Source organism: Ursus americanus, chromosome 15 (assembly GCF_024610735.1).
Source record: "Ursus americanus isolate L20-20 chromosome 15, mUrsAme1.1.p, whole genome shotgun sequence".
In the NCBI taxonomy this organism is placed as follows: Eukaryota; Metazoa; Chordata; class Mammalia; order Carnivora; family Ursidae; genus Ursus; species Ursus americanus.
The window spans coordinates 7,581,019-7,598,635 of record NC_142141.1 but is presented as its reverse complement, the minus strand read 5'-3'; the positions used below and the strand labels follow the sequence as shown (position 1 = coordinate 7,598,635).

The 17,617-nt window shown below is 51.2% G+C and overlaps 1 protein-coding gene across 1 annotated transcript in view; it reads right to left on the bottom strand.

Annotated features, from left to right (window-relative positions):
• The window catches only part of LCP2 (lymphocyte cytosolic protein 2), a 44,355-nt gene that overhangs the window by 17,682 nt on the left and 9,056 nt on the right, over positions 1 to 17,617 (bottom strand). The window contains exons 3-9 of the mRNA XM_045792090.2: positions 15,761 to 15,807; positions 7,480 to 7,545; positions 7,009 to 7,040; positions 6,363 to 6,400; positions 3,645 to 3,846; positions 1,510 to 1,607; positions 19 to 85 (exon numbers count right to left, since the gene is read on the bottom strand). Of these exons, the coding sequence (XP_045648046.1) occupies positions 19 to 85; positions 1,510 to 1,607; positions 3,645 to 3,846; positions 6,363 to 6,400; positions 7,009 to 7,040; positions 7,480 to 7,545; positions 15,761 to 15,807 (550 nt within the window). The remainder of the gene's footprint in view (positions 1 to 18; positions 86 to 1,509; positions 1,608 to 3,644; positions 3,847 to 6,362; positions 6,401 to 7,008; positions 7,041 to 7,479; positions 7,546 to 15,760; positions 15,808 to 17,617) is intronic.

Genomic DNA, 17,617 nt, shown 5'->3' with positions numbered 1-17,617 from the left:
GGCAGCCCCCGTACTTACGCTTTGCTGTTTTATGGTTTCTACTTCTGCTAGGCTCTTCGTGGTTTGGCTGGGGTGGGGGGAGTGGCTGTTTAAAAAAGATCCACATATTAGGTAACATCTCATTAGGATACATCCACAGTCCTAGTGGCTTTATCACCCCAAATCTGTCTGACTCTGTTCACTTTCCTGCCATTTCTCTCCTGGACAATAACCTCTTCCGTGAGATCCCCATCCTGCACTCTTTCATCTGAGGTATTATCTGCATGGCGTGGAGTGAGCATGTCACTCCCCTGCCAAGCCCTCGAGTGGCCCCTATCGCACTAGGAACACAATAAAAACTCGCTGTGTGTCCACCTTCCAGCTCCTTCTTAGACTCCTCTCTCCAGTGCCCACTGGGCTCCCACACCAAGTGTCTTCTTAGAGTTCCTGCAAGATCTTAAGCTCATGCCCTCCTTCTCATCTCGGTCCTTGTGTTTCCCTCTGCCTAGAATGTTCTTTCCCCTACCCACACATTACTACTCAAATTGTCTTGTGCATACATCTGTTTACTTGTTTAATATCTGCCTCCCCCTAACCAAAATGGAAACTTTATAAAGGCGGGGACCTTATTTGTCTTGTTCGTGCTCTATTCCTAGCAGCTGGAACACTGCTTGGCACACAGTAGCAGCTAATAGCTATGTGTTGACTGAATGAGTGAATTCTGCATCCCAGTAGTGGAGGTAGAGGCCTTCAGGTTTCAAAGCAAAATCTTTGTAGCTCAATTCAGCTCCCTGAGCCCCCTTTGCAAGACAACTGCACACAGGAGGAAGCCATGTATGCTTAGATGAAAAGTCCCAACTATGGTGTGGTCTGCATTTTGAGATTTGGGGAAAATACATCCTCTCCCTCCTTGCAGCCCTGACACTTTGGCAATTGCCACTGCTGTCGAGGTGCTCAGATCCCTTATGAAGAAAACACATTTCCAGCTATGGACACATTAGCCTGAATTTCTCGGGGTCTCTCTGGGTACTTAACTTGACCCATAGGACCTGAGGCTGTAAGCTTGAAGAAAGGGGAAAGGGGGTTTGCTGTCTCTCCCCCACCCCCCTCCCCCCGGGGTTCCGGCTCGCAGAATTTCCGCCTCTGGCCAGCAGGTGGCGCACGTCTTGCAGGCGAGAAGGTGCTCGGGACCCATGCGATAGCTGTAGGGGCCATTTATTGACCTTGGTCCCTCGAGTTTATTTCAGTTTTTATTAATTTCAAAGGTGGGAAATAATAGCACTACTTCATTGTTGAAGTAGTTTAAATTGCCTGGGGTAAAAAGAAAATGCCGATGACATGCACTATGACGTCACTTGTAGGTCACCCCCAAAGCCCCCTCACTGCGAGTGCTTGGGTTTGCATGTTCCCAGCCTATATATAATCTTTTTTTTACTAGTCAGCATTGGGTAAAGAGACGTAGAGGCTTTTCTCTGGCAAAGGAAGGATCAAAGTGGACACAGCACCAGGGAAGAAGGCGAGGAGGCCTACCGTGTGACTCCGGCCTACGGGCGGAGGAGGGAGCACTGCCATCGGTCTCTGGGGGGGCACGGGCGGCTGCTGCGGGACTTTGCTGGAGGGGGGCCGGTCTGCGGAAGAGCAAGGCCAAGAGGGTAATGAAATGAAAGCAGAAATGCCACGCCAAGGCGGGGTGAGTTGTCCAGGAACAGCAGAGCCCCGCACCCAGCTCTGAGCACCTCTGTGCTGGGGGGGGGGCGCCCCATCCCGCAGACCCCCACCAGCCCCAAGACCAGCCCGCCGGGGTGTCACAGACACTCCCTCTTATACACACACACACCCAGGTGCCAGGGCAGGGTTAACTTGGCCCTCCTGGCTCATGTCCTGGGTCCTCTTCCTTCCCCTCACAAATGCTCTGGACTGATCTCCCCCTCTCACTTCCTCCTTTTGCTCCTCCCTTGGCTTAAAGGGAAGGGCTGGTCACCAACTCTTGTTACCGAATCACAGACTTTTTTTTTTTTTTTGTAAGGTTTTATTTTTAGGTAATCTGTACACACTCACCATGGGGCTCAAATTTATAGCCCCGGGATCAAGAGTCACAGGCTTCACTGACTGAGGCAACTGGGAGCCCCGGATCCACAGACTCTTAACTGCTTACTTGGACTTGCTTGGGACAGAAACTCATAGAACTCTGATCCCACTGAAGCAACCCTAGGCCAAGTTGATAGGCTATCCATGTCCCATCCCTGTGACGGGGGAAAGGCCAGGCCAGGACTGTGACTGAGGACCTCCTTACATTCTGTGCCCTGGGGGCCTCTGTTGCCTCACCGGAGTCCCAGCCTTGGAGCGGTGTTGTTCTTCCACAGAGAAGGGGGTTCAGAACTTGGGCAAGCCTGGTCTAATCTGATGCCTCTCCACCCACACTGACCAACTCTCAGCGCCTCTGACATGCTATGCTCCTTCGAGCCACAGGGCCTTTGCATGGCCATTCCTGAGGTGGAAAATATCCACCTTCACTTTCCATATCCCCACCTCCACTCCACGGCCAACTCCCAGTCATCTGTGAAATTGCAACTTAAATCTCTTATCTTAAGGGAAGCAAGGCCAGACTTGGCATATGCCCCAGCCTTGTCACCCGCACTTGTCTTCTATAGATCATGGTTTAATTAACTCATTGGTGCTGTGTGCATTTGATGTCACCTCACCCACTAGACTATGAAATCTCTGGGGGTAAGGACTGTCTTCACTCTGTGGTTCCATAACTGGCTCACATGAGGCACTCAATGACTTAATTATCCGTGTCTTCTCTGGGCCTCCATTTCCCTGTATATGAAACAGGCTCGATCCTTCTTCCCCGTATCATACGGTGTGCTTAAAAAGACAAAACGAAATGCTGACACAGGGTTTGTGAAAGGGCTTTCGCATGGCAACAGTGTTGTCCAGCAGAAAGGATGAGTAGTATCCACTGGTTCACGGGCTAGATCATCAACTTTCTCGCTGATTCTGTGACACTCTGCAGTGCAAGTGTGCAGAAGCCTACTTTCTGTCACCACCACTCCTAGCGTGTAAGACCCACGAGGTGGGGGCCATGTCTTCTTTCCTGACCATTTCCCATTTCGGCATTTAGAATGCCGCCCAGCTCACCAGAGGACACCTGTTGTTGTTGAGTGGAGAAATGAATGAATGAGAGAGAAACAGGCTGATAAGAACAGACTGACAGTAAAAATCTTAAATACTGTTTAAATTTCTTGAGTGATGGTCAAACCCCCTTAGTACTGATATGTTTACTGTGGCAGTTTGTGGGTGGAAGTGCCACGTAACTAGGAGTTGGTCGAAAGTTGGGGAGAAACAGGAAGGTACTCGTGAGTACCTAAGACCCACACAAAATGAGTCATCACTGCCCAATACCCTTGAGTGGTAGTTCAGGATTGGTATCAGCCACCACGGGCAATGATTTGTCTGCAATAGGTATCATCCTCCCAGCAAACCTCTGTGCTCTACATTTTTATTGTCCTATTTCATAGATAAGGAAATGGAGGCCCAGAGAGGGGGAGTCACCTGCCCGGAGCCACACAGACCCGGGAAGCCGCTGAGCTGGCGTTAGCGGGCTCCTTTGTGCCGCATGGGCACTGGTGTCAGCACGGCCGGCCCGGGCCGCAGGGCCTTACCGATGTACGTGGAGTTGGAGTTGGGGAAAGGCTTGGCCGGCAGGATAGAGTTCTGCAGGGCCTCCTCATCGTTGGAGGGCGGTGGCTCGTAATCCGCATCGTCTTCTGCGGGGGCCTCGTCCTCCTCGTTGGGCGACTCGTAGTCGTCATCATTGTCGTCCCCATTCTGATCGTCGGTGGGGCTCTCATAGTCATCTTCCTCCTGCCAACACAGGGATGGGGACCAACCAGTTTGTAGAGGCTCCGTGGCACCCCTGCGCCCGCATCGATTCTCTCCCTGCCAAGCCTCACAACGGTCCTGGCGTGGGAGGTCACTCCCATTTTACAGAGGAGGACACTGAGGCTGGGGAGTGCAATATCATGGGGCCAGCGAGTCGTGGACTTGGAACCTCCATCGAGGACTTTAGGGCCACGAGGCGAGTGCGTTTTCCTTTACACCTTTTTGCACAAGAGAGAAAAGCAGAAGAAAGGAGGAGGGCACAGGAATAGATGGGTGGGAGAGCCAGCTCTGTTTTGAGTAAACACATTTTTTATTCCTGGAGCATTTGCGATGCCACTAGTTAATTGTCAGTTCTGTTCTTGGTGTGCCTGTGCTCGTTATAACCTAGTGCAGTGAGGAAGGCCATGCTCATGGGGAAACCAGATAACCAAAGCCTGTTAATTAGAAGGCAGATTAAATTGTGTCTAAGAGGGGAGAGTCAGGGCTGCCTGGTTCTTTTGGCTGAGAGCTGAGTGTGGAGAAACAACGGCTTATTATTCATGACATCTGACACTGAGTTTGAAGCTGCTTTTTTGGAAGAGACTCTTTTGCTAAATTTTAAACTTTGTGTTGTATTTTCTGTGCTTCTTTGTGGGCCCCGGGGACAGTGCACCCTGGGGACTGAGTGACTGCCTTTGAGTCTGCGCATGAAAGTGGGCAGTCACCGTCATGGTTTCCCCAGCAGAGGTGGTCCCGTCAGCCGGCGTGGGACGGGCGCCTCGTCGCTCGCATGCCAAAGTCATCTGGGGTGTAAATGAGCCCAGGGCAGTCCTCTAAAGTCAAGGGCAGTAAGGAAAGAAGCTTGTGGGAGGTCGCATTTTGACGAGGAAGGATGTGTACCAGTAGCCTAGAAACCCTCACAGCTTTGCTACGTGACTTAAGAAAGACTAAGTTGATCAGTTGAAAGATTCCTGTGTTCATGTTTGATTTGAGGAAAGTTTTTTTAAATATTGGAAGGCAAAGTGAGGTTGAGTGTCTTCCTGAACTCCAAGAAAGACTTCATCCTGTCTTCTGTGTTCCTATAACTTGAGAGCAGGGGATGGAACCCCTGAGTCAGGGGACTTGGGGATAGCAGTCTCCACCTGTGTCCCTAGCAGACCCACTCAGTGCCCTTGACTGACAGAGGAATCCCTAGATTGTCTCTGCCTACACACCCCGGCCCCCTTGCTCCTGCTTTCTACCAGCCTTTACTCTGGAAGCCTTTCCCAACAACAGACTTTTCCTCTCCACTTCTAGAACAGCAGTTTCCCTGAAGATTTGGCTCCTGAATTTGCACGCCTGTATTTGTTCCTAATCCCATTCTGCTGTGTGCATACGTCATCCGTGCTATAAAATACTCACATGGTTGGGTGCCTTGTCGCCACCCCTGCCCCCCTGGCGCCCTGTGCGGGGCTGGGGGTGCACTGGAACCCACGAGCGTTAGAGGCAGTGGCTACTGGAAAGCCTGTGTTTGTGGAGAGGGTGAAAGACCCTAGCTTTGGGCTGGGCTCCCACAAGGAGGGACCACATGGCCCTTTGTAGGGGCAAAGATGCAGCTTCTGTGCAAACCTGTACACAGTTTGGGGGAAACGCTGGTCCGTTTTCCCTTTTGTACAAAATAAAGCTGTCCAATTCCTTTGTCTTCTTATAGAAAGCACAGACTTAGCCGGCATTTTTCAAATGCAATGCTTCCTTTTGCCAGAATCCCAATAGGACAAGGGATGTTTTACCTGCTTCCTAAAGGCACTGAGGTGGCTGCTTACCAGGAAGACCACTAGACTGAGGATGGGGCCACCTGGGTCCCAGCCTTGCCTCTAACTAGCTGTGTGGCTCAGCTGCTTCATCTGTAAAATGAACACACCGGGCTCCCAGCCATGATCGAGTGCTTCGCCAGAGTCCGGCTTTATGCCTAGTGACTGAGTGCAGTCTTCGGGAAGAGGATACCCTGAGTTCATCAGACTCTGAAAGGGGTCACTGTGACCCCTCCAACATAAAACCCAATTGGATTGGACTTTCCCTGAGATCTTTACGGGGCTAATAGTCGATTCCGAAATCCCTTTCCCTCTGTGTCACCAGTGGGGATTTAAGTCTATGAGAAAAGCTATTTTAAGCTACTTTAGTGTATACCATCTAGGGGAGGGAGTTTGCGAAGGCCCTGCTGTGGGGGTGATAATAGTAAACAATGATGTGATCTGCAAACTCCAGCCCAGGGGCCAAATCTGGCCCACCGTCTGTTTTGGACACGGCCAAACGTTATTGTTCAGCGGTCATCCATGGCTAGTACTGTGCTATAAAAGCAGAGGTGAGTAGATGAGCTAGAGGCCGTGTGGCTGGCAAAGCTGGAAATGTTTAGTATCCGACCTTTAGAGAACACATTTTACGACGCCCGGGGGAGGGTAATATTGGCATCTTGCTAGTTCCTTATTACAAAGGTGCTCTGCAAACCACTGTAAGGGTAGAAGAGCCCACACCATACTCACAAAGGATGACCAGCCCCCATTGTCCTCTTCATGGCTCTCTGTGGAAGAAGATAACACCATCATCAGTACCAAAAGAAGCCTCTAGAAGGAAAGTCAAAGCAGCACCCCATATGATGTACTCACACACCACCGCCCATCCCAGGCCTTCATCCTACCTTCCTCATACCTGGGGGTTGATTTAGTATCAGCTCTAGAATTACCACCTGAGCAGCTCATTCTATCAGAAGGCAGTGGTGGTTCCCAACCTTTCACCACAGAACAGTCACCCAAGAGGACTTTAAAATACACAGACCCTGGGGACCGATCCCTAAAGCTTCTTTAAAGCTTTAAAGATCCAGATGGAGGGGCACTGGCTTTGTTCAGGTGGTCAGTCAAAGCCTGGGTCCTCCCATGCTTCCCCACACAGTTCCTCAGCTCAGATCTGTAGAGGCTCCCAGCTAAGCAGGGGGCGTAAGCCAGGCCTGGCATAGTAACACCTCTCCTGCTCTCAAGTTGAACCCAAATCTCTTTCTGGGAAAGTACTGCCTGACAGACTAGTGAATAAGGTCGATTGCACAATACCCCAGGGCCCCAGGAACCGGCAGACAGAAGAACTGAAGTGCCTGTCTCCTCCTAAAGCAATCACTCCCACCCCTGAGCCCTTTACCTGTCTCTTCAGGAAACCGCTGGACTTGGGGTCTGCAGAGGCAAACAGCATTGCATTAATGATGTTACTGGCTTAGGGGCATCTCCCTCTTTCCTCAATCCAGCCCTGCAAGAGGAGCCCCCAGTAGAGGGTAGAGCTCACCATGTAGGACTGGTGTCCTTGTTGCTTAGCAACCTGGGCCAGGCTGTCCGAAAATTCTGGAAACTATCAAAGTCACATTGGTGGTGTAACTGGGAGCTCATGACTGCCTGACTCTTTAGGGGAAGTTCCCCTGAAGTCACAGACCCAGGGGCAGGATGCGAGGCAGAGTAAAAGAACTCTCCCTCTCCTCCTTGGCCCCAGCTTCAAGACCCTGGGGTGCTGCGGGTCAAAAGTTGGGACAAAAACAGTCCTGTGCTTGGGTTCAACTTGGGTTTGAAAATTCTTTGGATTTCGTTACAGTGTCACTAGACTCTTGGCTCCCCCACTCACTTGCGTGTGAAGATGCTCCTTCTCTCTTCATTCTTGTTGATTTCTTGACTTAACTTACTGAGAATCCTACAAGATAAAAGACAGATAAGGTGACAAAACCATCGTCTCTCCCCCAGTCCAACCTTCTCATTAGTCCTGGAGTTCCCTGATCTGCATAACCTCGGACATCCGGGCCAAACTTGACCAGCCTCGTCCTCTGGCCTCCAGCCAGTCCCCTCCACGGGACCACTGCTCCTCACCTCCTCCCAGAAGTTGCCACCTTCATCGGCTCCCCGGTGCCTGCCCCTGCCCAGCAGGCCCTCTGTGCTGGCTCGGCCTCCTCAATGAACCTAAGGACCCTCTGGGAAGACCTGCCAGCTCTCACCTGGCTCCCCTTTTCTGAAATTCTGGAGCCTTACAACCTGGATTCGACCACCGTGTATTTTACGGTCTTACTGCTCCTGGGGCTGAGGTCCCCTGACTCTTGGTTTAACGTCCCTGTGGTGATGTCAGGCTTCCAGAAACCCTCAGACCCTCTCTGAAACCTAGAGGAATCAGCTGCTCGTTGTAGAGCTTGACAGGAGCTCTGGTGAGCTGTTCTTTGGTCTGTCTCTCCTTTCATCCCTCTCCTCCTCCCCTTTGCCTCCTCCTCGGTGATGCGGATTTTTATAAAATTCAGAGAAACTTTCCCAATCAGGACACATCCTATAGAGTGGGAGACTCCTGGATTCACCCATGTCCTGAGGCCAACCTCGGCCAGGACCTTTGGCGATACTCTTAGTCCTCGGGTGCTGTGAGTTAGCAAATCCTCAAACCCCAGAACGCGGAGGGCCTCCACGAACAGGACAACACCCCAAGCACACCCCAGCAGTCAGTGTCCAATCCACGGTGTCTCTCAAGTCTCCAGGACAGGAGATGCCAGCCCTCCTTAGCACCCACTGCTGAGACCAAGGGAACCCTCATTAGTACACGGGCTCAGTATTTCCTAGAGACAGGGAGGCAGCTGGAAGAGCCTCAAAGATGATCTAATTCAATGTCATTTTATAGATGAGGCCGCAGGGGCTCACAGAGTAGGTTAGTGATGAAGCTGACCCCTCCTGACAAAACACACCCACCGCAAAGCTAGGCTCCCTAATTCCCAGGGCAGCTAATTTTCAACCTAGCACGGCCTTGTGTTAATTTCCTCTATGCTCCAAGCTGCCCAGGAGCCCAGGTCGTGGAGCTCGTGGCCCATCTGAGACTGAGCCGGGATCTACATTCCTTCCGTTAAGTGACCATCTCAAGGTAACAAGTCTGGCCTAAAACAAACTTGCTAAGTTGGCAAAGGTGGTCCTTAGAACCCACTACTTCCTGCTTCCCTCATCACGCCCCCAGGCTCCCACCCCCCACTTCTCCACGGTCCCAGGGAACGGCTGCTCGGAGCCCTTCGCCCTCACTAGAAGACAGGATGCATTTCATAAACACACTGGGGCCTTACGGGGAAGGAGAAGGAAAGAGGGTAAGGTTCAGTCCTCCCCTGTAATGTCACCACTGGGATTTGCTTTAGCTCAGGAGTGGGGACTTGGCCGCGGCGGCCTCCAGACCACACCGCCGGAGCGCTCGTGTCACACTTCTTTGGTTTCCTTTCCGAGATTATTTTGAGAAGCTGAGGGGAGTCCCTCTCCTCCCTCCTCTGACATGTGGGATGGAATGGATCCTTCAGAGCCACCAAGGGAGCCCTGTTGGCGCCCACATCTCGGCAGATCAGGCCGTGGTGGCCGCAGCAGCCCCTCCCACGCGGGCCTGCCTCTGCTCAACAGTGCGCGTTAAGGGCCTTCAAAGTGCCGGTGGCTCAGCCGAGCGCTCAGGATGCCTCAATGAACAAAGCAAAGGCCTGTTCTCAAGGAGCTTTCATGCTAGCGGAAAGAGACAAACAATGAACGTTTCAGGAAGTGAAATTCTAGGTGAGTGTTGTGTATACACACATGCGATGGAGGTGGGGGCGGGGGCGGGAACGCATGGGTGGGGTGCGGGCGCGATTGAAAACCAGCGGGCCTCCGCACAGAGATGACATTTCGGCAGTGACCCGGGAAAAGTGGGGTGGGGCTGCCCCTCAAACGGTCCCTCCCAAAGAGCTTGGCTGGCTCTGACCAGCTCACAGAGCTGCTTTGCTCCTGAGGAGCCCTCCTACTCTCTGCGGTGGCCCTTCTCACCAGTATCTTTAGCAGCCAGGCTGGAGGCTTCTGGGGCTCTAACTGGCTAAGGAAGGAAATGTCAAACCGCAGGCCCTACCAAAGAGCAGCAAAGAGGTGACAGAATGCAGAGCAGGGCCCAGCAGGCCAGCTTGCAGCGAGACAGGGGCTCCCAGGGCCCTCCTGTTTTGGCTGGCCTCAGAGAACGCCGTCCAGGCCGGCTGGCAGCACCGCTGAGGGACGGGGCGGGGAGGTGGTTGCGAACCTTCAAAGTTGTCCCCCACTCTCACACCCACAGAGAACCAAGTGACAGTGAGTGGCCGGAGGTGACTCATTCCTCCTCCTCCCCACAAACCCCAGGCCTCACTCAGCACCAGCGCTGGGCAGCAGGTAGACATGGTTCTGTCTGCTTTGCCTTGTTGTAGGGATAAACGGGCCCCCGAATCGGGGCTGAAGCCTCTGACAGGAAGTCAAGCCATGCAGCAAGGTGGGTCCCATGCTGTTGCAGTCCTAGCTTGCTGCGTGACGGAGGCCAGTCTCTGACTGCTCGGTCACAGGCCCTTCCTGTGGAAGGGTGGAAGACGCAATGTGGGTCCTTGTCCCAAGTCTGACTGCAACATCCTGCCCCGTAAGCCGTGCCTATCGTATGACCTCCGGCAAGGCGTCTGCCCGCCCGAGGCTCCAGTTCCTCCCCAGCAAAGTGAGAAGGTTAGCCCTGCTGAGGGAATCCCTGGCCAGCCTGACTGTGGAATTACACACAGGTTACCGGGCTCACTGCAGGCTTAACCCAGCAGAACCCATAGGAGTGAGGCCTGGGGCAGTAACACCAACCAGTTTCCTGGCGATTCTTATAGTCTGAAAAGGTTATGAATCAATTTTGTTGTTCTTAGTATTCTTGGACTTTTATTTTTTAATTTGAAGGAGGAGGAAGGAGGAGGATAAGGAGGAGAGGAGGAGGAGGAAAACAAGGAGGAGATGGGGAGGAGGAGATAGGGGAGGAAGTGGAGGAGGAGATGGGGGAGGAGATAGGGGAAAAGATGGGGGAGAGGAGGAGGAGATGGTCTCCTTTTCGGTGGTTCCTTGTGCTTTACCAAGGGCAAGTGGAGGTCCACGTTGCGTTTTGAAATCAACTTTGCTGGTCACAGAGAAGTAAGAAAGAAAGTATAAAAAGAAAGGCGGGCAGGGAGGGAGGAGGGGGAAGGCCAGGGCAGCAGGAAACGGAACAGGAGAGGAAGTACCAGAGCCCAGAGAGCACAGGAAGAGCAGGCTACTCCAGGACTGTCCCTCTGTTGCCTCCCTTGTCACAGGTGTTCCTGTCGTGTTCACAGGCTTACCGTGCAAATGCATTGCTCACCATAGCTCTCACGGTAGGAGCTTTAGGGAGCTTTCCTTCTCCCCCTCTTCCAGGCCTTGCTCCCTTGACTGGGATTTCGGAGGGCACACTGCTCCCTCCCAGGACGACAGGACCCGTTCCCAGGCCCAGGAGAGGCGAAGTCTGTTTGCTCAGCTCTGCGCTCCCCTGCAACTCTCCACCCGCCTCACTACCCGCCTGTCCTCTGTCCCCATCTTAGCCCCTCCGCAGGCACCCAGTGCACATTCTCACTCTGGCTCCGGCCCTTGCTCTGCATTTCTTCCTTTGTTTTATTTTATTTATATTATTTTTTTAGGTTTCATTGAAATTCAGGATAGTTCACATAGGCTGCTTTACTAGTTTCAGGGGTAGAATTCAGTGATTCGTCAGTTGCAAAGAACACCCAGCACTCATGACATCCCGTGCCTCCTTACCGCCCATCATCCTGTGACCCCATGCCCCCTAACCCCGCCCATCCAGCAACCCTCAGTTTGGTCCCTAGAGTTAAGCGTCTTTCATGGTTTGTCTCCCTCTCTGTTTTCATCTTACTTTATTTTTCCTTCCCTTCCCCTATGTTCACCAGTTTTGTTTCTTGGATTCCACCTATGAGCGAGATCATATGATAATTGTCTTTCTCTGATTGACTGATTTCACTCAGCATAATCCCTCAGTTCCATCCATGTCATTGCGAATGGATTTCATCCTTCTTTGAAGGAAAACAGGGTTCCACCCCTAAGTCAGCCTCTTTGAACCAAGAGCCAGACCCCCGAAAGTTCTGTCCTTGTCACATGAGAAGCCAGGTGCGGGTCTTGGGGCTCAGGGAGGTGCCTTTCACCCTCATCTCAGGCCTCGGGGAGAAGCACGTGTGGGAGGGCCTAGTGTGGTCTCCCCGCTTCTCAGCCTGTACCCCCTATGATTTTACATATAGTATTTTACTTGTGCTCCACAATTATTTTGTGGTACACAGATTATCCCCGTTTCTTACCACCAAGGAAGCGAGGCACTGAGAGGGGGTTTTGTCAAGGGCCACATGAGCAGATGTAATGTAGAGCTGGGCTGGGAAGTCAGGTTTTCCGCACTTGCTTTGGGGGAGGAGTGGCCGTCACTTGAAGGGAGGCACTTCTCCTGTGGGGAGGACTGGCTACCTGGACAGGGATTAGCCCATGGATGGGAGAGGGAAGGAACATGGTGCAGACAGACCTGCCATTGTAACAGTTCTGTGGGGAGGCTGGGTCACATTCTTTAAGGGGTCCAGGAACGGCCTGCTTACCTCTGGGTCCCTCCCTCCATCCTTGCTCCCTCCTTCCTTCCCTGCAGATTCTCAGGCAGGCTGACTCTGCTATTAGGAGGCCTGCGGCTTCAGCAGAAGGTTGGGCAAATAACCAGATCTTACTGTATTCCCTCTCTCATGGGATCTTCGCTTTTCCTATTTTCCTAGCCTAAATCCACTCTCGGTAATGGGTATAATGGGAACACACGATACAGACCCATCCAACGTCTATCTGTTGCCTACACCACCACCCATCACTCTCTTCTCTTTATTTTTTTTTAAGTTACACTATGGATTTAAATATAAAACTCATCACATTTTAAAATAAGCTCCAAGTAGGCTTCAGCAGACTTGAACATGTATTCTACTGATTAAGCCAGATAAGGCTCGGCTATACCAAGGGCTTTAAGCCCATCCCTGTAAAGGAAGCTTTGCTGTTTTATTTAAAAAATCTCCTCCATTACAGTATTTGGGGTATCTCTGGGAGAAACTGTCTGAGAGAGTAGCTGTATCCGGAGACAAAGCCTTCCTCACCAGAATCTGCCTTCTTACAAATCTATTTAATAGAGATTTTTTTTTAAGCATGGGGGAAGAAAATGCAGATATTCAGAGGAGTGTAATCTTGTTTCGGTCTGCTGTGCATAAACACGATTTCTTTCCCGTAGCCCTTTGGGGTAATGATTATGGCAAATGAACCTATGTACGAGGGAACAGAACAAATCAGTATTGAATATCTATCTGCATCAAGGACAGCCCCAGACTGCTTGTGTGGGCTGCCTCCTTTCAAACCTAGCACTCCCCAAGAGCTAGTTCTTTCCCCTTCTACGGATGAGGACACAGGTTCGGAGGGTTGATGGGACTTGCCCACACTCCCACGGCTGGTGGGAGGCAGAGCCCACTTTAGAATTCGACTCTCTCTTGCTCCAAAGCCCATGCCTTTCTAGTCTTTAATCACCCCCCCCCCACTTTGGCAAGATAGCATGATCAGTAAAAACTTAGAACTGTACTCATTGGGATTTTGCATAAAATAACAGGAACTGCTAACACTCGTTCAGTGCGTACTATGATTTCCCCATCATTTCCTCTAAGCTTCCTGCTGACTCTGAGGTAGGTTCTGCTGTTAGCCCCACTTTACAGATGAGGACTCTGAGGCTCCAGGAACCCAGATAACTTGCCCACAGACTCCCAGCTGGAGAATGGAAGAACTGGGTCTCAAGCAGTGCGACCTCGGAGCCTACACTTCCGCTCACTAAACTCTCCTGTCTGCCTGGTCATACCTGAAATGCTACCCTTCAGCAGAGCGAGCCTCCACCACCACCTTCCTCTGTTTCACAGACCCGGAAAGGAGAGTGGACGAGGGACTCATCCCAGGCACAGAGCTCTTTGTAAGTAGAGCTGGGATCGGTGCTTGTTTTTCACATCTGCCAAGAGGGCAGGTAACTCTGCGGGGGTCACCGAATCCGGCCGCCGGACCTTCCCTAGAGGCCTCCCCCCTCCTTCCCATTTACCGTCACGTTCATGGGCAGCTTCCTAGCTTGTCCGGGGCACACATGCACGTATTGGAGGGGGATTTTGTTTCCGTTTTCAAATGGCTGAAGAAATGCCCCACCCCTACTGCACCCGTAACACGAGTGTTTACAATCCGCTTTCCACACTAACTGGCAACCCTTCTCACCGCCTCCTTCTCCAGACGCTCCAGCATAGCTGCAGGCATCAAGTGAGCTCCGCCTTACGATAAAAAAGGATCTTCCGAGCTGCAAGTGCCTTCCTTATCTCTTTCCTTCCACTGCTCTGATTCAGTCCCCTCCGCCCTGTGTGCTCAGGGCCATGGCCCTCGCTGAGGCTCCTATCCCGTGAGTGGGGTCCTGCCCCTCATCGCCTAGCTCGCTTCCCTGCCTGCAGCTGGGCCCTCCCCTGCCATCTTTTACCCGGCCCTGGAGAAAGCCAAGACACCAGTTTGATCTCCCTGTTCTCCCTGGGGCCCTCACCTCCCCCACCCTCTTAGGCTCCTTAGGACAGCTCCCCGGACCCTTCTCATTCACGACCAGTCACAGCGGCCTCTTCGCTTTGTGTGCGCCCAGCTCTGACCGACTTGCAGTTCCATTCAACTCCCTGGTGCCCTGCCTTTGCAATTCAGGGCATTCCTAGAATGTCATTCCTAGAATGTCAACCCAGTCTTCATCCGACAATTCCTGGTGTATGGCAAGATCCACCTTAGCTTCCCCGCCTCCCCAAAGTCTTCCCTGAATGCCGTGGGGAAAGTGACTCTTGCCTTCCAACGCCCCCACGGAATGTGTACCTGCATGAGCCACAGCCCCATTATCATTGCTATAATTGTAGTAGGATTGCTTTGTATATCTGACCCTCGCACTAGAATGTGAGTGTCCTGAGATGGGGATTCCGCCCCTGAACAAAGGCCTGACACGTTATATCGGCATCTAGTAGCAGTTCTTTAAATGAATGAAGTATTAGTGTTGTATGGGGACCAGGAGATGCAAACCCAAGTGCACTCAAGGCCAGGTACGTGTATATTACAAAGATATATTTTACTACGTGCTTATTATGTATATTAAGAATATATTACATAAAATCGATATTTCTAGTGACTTTTGATAAGTTAAAAGATTGGGTATCATTGGGTCCCTACGGACTGGAGCCGAGTACTTGCAGCTCTCTTGGGATGGAAAATATCATCCTGATTTGCCACAGTCTCCACCACTCCCTAGTTTTTCACCAACAGTGAGGCTTTGTGTTGATGACCTCTTTTCTCATCATACTTGAGCTATTATTTTTCTTACAGTGGAGAAATATTTCTTCATACCCATAGTCTAGCCTAAGGTGGTAAAATGAAAGAGAAATGGAGAGGACTTCATATTTTTCAACCTGGCCCATTTTCCACATTTGTATCACCCACCTGGCTCCGGTAAGCATTCGAGTATGTGAGACCTTTACTAGAGGGATGAACACACATGGCACAAGGGGCGCGACGCATCTCATTTCAGCACCAGGTGGTACCTTAGTCATGCATCATGCCCCCCTTGCTGGAGATTCTTCTCAGGACCGTGTCCCTGGTAGCCATTCGAGCCATGAGTATTGACAGCCAGAGTGATGTCCATTGCCATTCGGCACCTAGTCCAACTCTGTCATTTTCCTGAGCTGGAAACTGAGGTCCAGAAAGCTTAAGCAATCACCGATCTGGTGCGATGCCCTCATGAGGCAGATCTCATGACTCTGGTGCCCAAGCCGCCCCACTGGGAGAGAGGAAATGAAAACACGGTCCCCAGTCGGGCTTGTCTTTGGCAAGAGCAGCCAACACACCAGCTGGGCTGAATCTGTTACTTCTTTTTCTCAACCTATCATGAAACTTCTCTTTCCCGTACCCTGCCCTTGCTTCTCCCCTTCCTGCTCACTCTTCTAGTTCAAACCAACTGTCATAGATTAAGGGTCTCAGCGCTCCCTGGGCTACTTCCCCTCTTCCCCAAAACACAAGCAATCAGGGGGAGTACTCACGGCACTCGGAGCTTAGGGAACTTCTGGATGTCATTTTCTGTCAGGTTCTGAAATGGAGACACACGGGAGAGTTACAATCCACAGGAAAGGCCCTGGGCCGGTTGAGTAGAGTGAGGTGTGAAATGGAGTAGTGGGGACTGCAGCAAACCAGAGTCCACCTCCCCCCACCTACCCAAAGCGACAGCTTCTAGATGTTGCATAAAACGCCTGCAGGCCTGGTGTGGCCAGATCTTCTTTTTCAAAGGGAATCCCCAAATCTGGAATTTAGGTGACATTTCCTGAGCTCGAAGTATTGACAAATAATTTTAAGTTAAGCAAACAATACAATGAGAGCCAAATTGTGGAACCAAGCAACTTGTTTTGTGGGCTGAATTTGGTCACACTGCGACCTCTTCCCTAGGCTCTTACCCCAGACTTCAGGGTCCCTCTCAGTTTCCATATGGAGAAGCTGTGAGAAGCCAGCCTGGAGAAGGGGTCTGGGCCCTTACACCACCATCACACCCCAAAACCCCTCTCATCAGGGTTATTGGTAGCGTTCTCTAGATGTGGGGATGCAATAAAGAGGCTTTCCTGAGGGAACAGAGAGGGGAAAGGAGAAAGAAACTCATATTCGTGAAGAACTGACTCTGGGGTTCTGTCTTACTCACACCCTGATTAACCCTCATGTCAATCCTGTGATTTAGGAACCATCAGTGTTCCCATTTTATAGGTGAGAAAGCTGAGGCTCTGGGATGTTAGGGGAATTTCAGCTTGTAGGTGATGGAGCTGGGGCTGGAGCCCTGCTCTGTGGCATCCGTGGTCAATTTTCTTCTTGTAAACTTCCCTCTTCTCACATCTGATCCCTTTGAGGGACCCGGTGGCCCATGCTGGAGGGGAAAGGCGTGGGAAGGGTGAGACAAAAAGGTGCCCCAGAGCAGGAGAGGCAGGGTGCCTACAGCAGAAACAGAAAAGAGGGTGAGCACACTTTCCATGGAACTAATGCTGAGCCATAGAAAGGGATCCACTGACATTCTTTTTTTTTAATAATTTTTATTTTGTTATATTAGTCACCATACAGTACATCCCCAGTTTTTGATGCAATGTTCCATGATTCATTAGTTGCGTATAACACCCAGTGCACCATGCAATACGTGCCCTCCTTACTACCCATCACCAGCCTATCCCACTCCTCCACCCCCTCCCCTCTGAAGCCCTCAGTTTGTTTCCCAGAGTCCACAGTCTCTCATGGTTCATTCCCCCTTCTGTTTACCCCCCCTTCATTCTTCCCTTCCTTCTCCTACCGATTTTCCTATTTCTTATGTTCCATAAATGAGTGAAACCATATGATAATCGTCTTTCTCTGCTTGACTTATTTCACTTAGCTTAATGTCCTACAGTCCCATCCATGTTGCTGCAAATGTTGTGTAATCGTTCTTTCAAATTGACAAGGCAGGAAACAACAAATGTTGGAGAGGATGTGGAGAAAGGGGATCCCTCTTATACTCTTGGTGGGAATGCAAGTTGGTACAGCCACTTGGAAAACAGTGTGGAGGTCCCTTAAAAAGTTAAAAATTGAGCTATCCACTGACATTCTAACCGAGGCTGAAAACAGGTCATTAGGGTCGAAGCTTTGCAGTCAGACAGGCTGGGTTTGGATCTTGGTTCATCCATTGAACAGCAGTCTGATTTGGGGCATACTCTTAAGCTCTCTGAGCCTCAGTTTCCTTATCTGTAAAATAGGAATCATAATACTAATAAGGGCCACCTTTCAGGGATTGTGAGCACTGAATACGATGGTATGTGTCACGTGCTTGGCTTGGGGCTTGACACTCCCTCTGTGAGTAATAAACCTTATGTGAATAGTTCACATGAAAATAA